General features: G+C 32.7%; 1 protein-coding gene across 1 annotated transcript; it reads right to left on the reverse strand.

The window, feature by feature from the left end:
* Nucleotides 1-481: 481 nt before the first annotated feature.
* LOC137398379 (uncharacterized) lies at nt 482-1,069 on the reverse strand. Its single transcript, XM_068084486.1, has one exon. It carries the CDS (start codon nt 1,067-1,069, stop codon nt 482-484), a length of 588 nt encoding a protein of 195 aa, XP_067940587.1.
* Between the last annotated feature and the right edge of the window lie 3,990 nt (nt 1,070-5,059).

Raw genomic sequence — 5,059 nt, forward strand, 5'->3', positions numbered from 1 at the left:
ACCTCCTCTCAGTCTCTAAGATTATTCCCATGTTTGAAGTTCTTTTAAGAGAATAGAGCTCAGGTAAACCTTTGTACATCCTGAGATAGACTGAGTTCCTATGAGTAAGACCATATGTATGTAAATAAAACAAACAACAGAAGATTTACCACTTTTTAGGATTATTTTAATTTGAATGTAAATTTTAATTTATATTGTTTAGCCTGAATGAATATGCAATTCTGAATGTTTAGATGCTTTTTAACATCTAATTTCCTAACCAGCAGGCTAAAAATTTATGGAATATGGTTTGTATTTTATATTTAAAACTTACACAAAATTGTATCAGATTTTATCAGGAAAATCAGTATTGTTCTATTAATTACGATTGTTATTGATTTTTGAGGTAATCTGACAGCCACAATGATGCCAGGTTGAAATTGACAAAGCTTGATCAAGGTTAATACGCGCAGACTGGAGTGAAGCGTGATTATGACCTTTACTATAGTTGCAGTGCGGTGAAGAGACCGACGTACGAAAATGCGTTCACACTAGCTGATTTCATACCGGTTATCACAACAGCAGATTTCATATCCATTATCACTCCAGATGATTTCATACCGGTTATCACATCAACTGATTTTATACTGGTTATCACAACAGCTGATTTCATACCAGTTATCACACCAGTTGATTTCATACCCATTATCACTCCAGATGATTTCATACCGGTTATCACATCAGCTGATTTCATACTGGTTATCACAACAGCTGATTTCATACCAGTTATCACACCAGTTGATTTCATACCCATTATCACTCCATATGATTTCATACCGGTTATCACATCAGCTGATTTCATACTGGTTATCACAACAGCTGATTTCATACCAGTTATGACACCAGCTGATTTCATACTCATTATCACTCCAGATGATTTCATACCAGTTATCACATCAACTGATTTCATACTGGTTATCACAACAGCTGATTTCATACCGGTTATCACACCAGCTGATTTAATAGCTGTTATCACACCAGCTGATTTTATACTGGAAGGTATGGTAAGTGGTCGATTAATACAAGTCATATCGTGTTGATCTACCAAGCAAAATGTTGTGAGTTTGAGTCCTGTAAAAATGGATCATTTATGAAACACACTAATTACTGTATATATATTATTTTCTTTGACAGTTTCAAGACTACAAGATAAGCCTTAGATAACTTTAAGCAATTGGCTCTTCTGACTTAGCTTATTAATATTTACTGTAATAAGAACCGTGTTCAGCCAAAAGATCCAAAGTGTAAAAATTTTCCCAAGAAAGAAGAGATACTAGCAGACCATCAGAACACAATGCATCACCTACAGCTTATTTATTGTGAGAAACAGACCTACTCTAAGTCACACCGAGCTCAGTTGGCAATTTTAGTTATAACTTTTGTTTTAGTGCAAACACTCCATAATCTACCACAATAGCAAATCATAAATGCAGAGTAACATGCAAGAAGGATAACTCCCCTCAATGACAACATTCATGCGTTGTTGTCATAAAAGTAGTGTAAAAATGAGGGATGAAAATATACCTGCGAGCTGCCTGATTGAAATGGTGTTACTTAAAATGACATTAACTTGAAAGCACAAACCGAAGCATCTAATACAAACAACAATGATTGCCTAATACTGAAGTGAACTGGTTACAACTAGGTCAAATATCTCCCTTCTGACCAGACATAGGGGAATTTAAGTATTCTCCAACATAACAGGAAAACCTAATAACCTCGTGTCAAGACATGGAGGTGACTCAGGTGTAAACATAGAATATGTTAAAACATTGTTGTGACTAGAATGAGAAGACAACTACTGTAAGTAATTTAAATAATGCGCTTGTCAAACATAGTGGGTCACATGCATTTGTAAGGCTACAAGCTTCTGTATAATTATGAGATAAATCTAAGAACTATCTCAGTTTAAGAGAGGACAAGTCTTCAAAAATGAAATATGTAGCATACTATTTAAAACACTAAAAAGTACATATTTCATTGTTTCAAATAGATGAACGTCTGTGAAAATTTTAACAGTTTAAAAGGCTGTGCCAAAGGCTGCCACAAGCTTGCAGCATCAAAGGCTGCCTCAATCATCTGACTGATTAGCTAAAATTCTTTGTTGTACCATAACCAAAGAACTTATTATTTAAAGATATATTGCGTCAAATCTTTGTTGATTTCAATGGAAAGTATTGATTTTTTTCCAGTTGTTGATATATTGTTTGTCGTTTTAGGCGATCTCATTGTCAAGATATTTGAAGATTAAATCGACAAAAATCGATCGTAGTCATTGCCTAGCAACTAACCAACAGACTAATAATTACTATAAACACTTTATATAGTTGATGTGTACAGCTTGAACTGCACTTGGTCGCTAGTCTAACTGGTAGTATATTGAAATACCAGAGTAGATATGTAATCATGTGTAGTGAAGCACAATGGTATCCTATCTTGAGCAGGTATATTTATACTTATCATCGAGATATTCTGGTAAAATATGCATAATAATGATCTACATAGAATTACACAGGCTATATACCGGAGGTTAAGCTATCCATAAAAACAGAATATACACCTGCATCATGAAATATAAAAAAAGTCATGAAGCAAGCTGATAACTATATCTACATAACGATATAGAGAGAACTGGAACAAAGATAGAGAAAAGAGGAAGTACATAGGTGAGACAACTTCTTAAACATTGGTTAGACTTATGGGAGGGACTCAGCAATCCATCCAGAGGAGGAATAAACTAAACATTAGATACTCATTTATGTCATGAACTTTACCTATATACAGCCAAACATAGATAACTCGTCCACGGATTGCTCGAACACACGGTTAATTCAAACGGTTTCTTTGGTCCATTCCCACGTAATGATCAATTGCTATAGATAACTCGAATTGCTATAGATATTCCAAGCCATAGAGGTAAACCTCAACTTTTTGTAATTCATAAGCGCCGTTATTACCACCATCGGCAAAATATTTTTGTCAACGACTTTTCTAAAGGTTTGGTGAAATTTGATTTATACCAAACATCCGCTTAGCAATCGCCCTTCGAAGCAAGGTAAAGTGAGGTAATCGTTGCGTAAACTTCAAGAAAAATCGGCAAAATTGATCGTGGGTATAACGCTCAAAAGAAAAAGATGTTTTTTCTTTTGAGCATTTCAACGACGATCAAGTTTTGCCAATGTCAATCTAAAAAACGTCCTGGCAATAACATCACCTCAAACAACAAACCAATCTTAAGTGATAGAAAAATCTTTATACTTTTTGATAAAAACGTTTTAAACTTTATATTAGAAGCATTTAATTTGAAACAAGCCATCTGTGCTTTTGATGTATATTATAGTTTGTATATATGTACATGTATCTACTAATAAATAAGTAAATACATAGACTTCTGAGAGTGCTTGAACACTCTGATAATTTGAGCACTTTCGCTTGGTCCCGTGAAGTTCGAGTTATCCACGATTGACTGTATTAATATATCAATATATCCATATATTAATATACCTATATATCAATATACCTATATACCTATATATCAGTATGTCAATATACCTATATATCAATATATCAATATACCTATATATCAATATACTTATATATCAATATACCTATATATCAATATACCAATATACTAGTATATAAATTTACCAATATATCAATATACCTATATATTAATATAACAAAGTTACATGTTCGAGTTTTAAAATATTTTGATGTATAAATAAACACATTCCAGTATCTTCTACATTAACAGATGCAAGCTTTAGTTTAACAATTTTAATATTTACCTAAGAAAGGAATTAAAAGGTCTTAGATTTTGTATTTTTAAGTACAAAAATAATGATGTTTCTGACGCTACTTTCAGACATGTATTAAGCTACCTAGTGAGTACAGTCACTCAAACCTTACAATGTTTAATAAAGACAAATATAGACAGACTTATAATAAACACTTATTCACCCCTTACCATGGTGTTCATAGAGACCCATCGAGAGTTATCCTACCATCTCTAAAGGTAAAAGTTAAATTAATTTGTTTGTAGATATAGAGACCACTTGCCTTATCATTACAATCAATAGTGCATTCTGCTGTTCCATCAAATCTCCATACTGAGCTATAGAAATATAAGCATATAATATAGTGATATCTATTCGCATTGATAACAAAACTCTTGTTTTATTTCAAACAAATTGCTTCTGATAAAATTATACACATTTCTGATTATTACACAGAAAAAAATTACATTCTGCATGATTTGAACTCATTACTTTCAGCGATGTAGATCTACACTCTAACAGCTGCATCAATCAACTGTCTACTGACATCACAGAATAATTATATGTTCATGTCTAGCTATTACACATGACAGTTTCTCATGACACACCAGACTGTCAGGTTATTAGTTAGCAGTATTTACTATAATATGAGTCGTGTCTGTCTGTTTGTCTGAAGACATGCTAAGAGTGTTAGGAATAAAGATTATATCATACACGAGTCCATCTTAGATATTCAAATTCCCAGCCAAGCGCTAGTATCAGCATCACTTGACTACCTTTCCATATCTAAGAATAATTATGCTAATAACTATTACATATGATGATCTCTCATGGTGCACAGTACTCCCATCATACTAGTAATAATAACAACAGTACTATGTAAAGATTAATAATGATTATACTACTATTTAAGTCAAATCCAAACTACTTAATTTTCAAAATTTAAGTTTAACTAAGAAATACTCATAACTTAAAAATACAGACAGTTTGTCAATGTTTGGGGCATTATGCAATAGTTAGCAGTACATCTGCACTAATGACAGCCAAGAATATGAGTCCGAGTGTTTTGCTATGCACAAATATTATATTACAAATATGCTAGAAATAATACATTAATAGACAACACTTTATCCATACTAGTATGATGGTAGTCCTGTGCACTGTGATAGATCATATAATTTAGCATATGAGCACAACATATGAGTGTGCTTGGTGAAGAATCTTAATATACAAGTTTGATACCC

Source organism: Watersipora subatra, chromosome 6, assembly GCF_963576615.1.
Source record: "Watersipora subatra chromosome 6, tzWatSuba1.1, whole genome shotgun sequence".
Taxonomy (NCBI): Eukaryota; Metazoa; Bryozoa; class Gymnolaemata; order Cheilostomatida; family Watersiporidae; genus Watersipora; species Watersipora subatra.

What these genes read in the sequence shown, in the direction of transcription:
- LOC137398379 (XM_068084486.1), bottom strand. Translation starts at nt 1,069, where the DNA reads ATGACTTGTATTAATCGACCACTTACCATACCTTCCAGTATAAAATCA.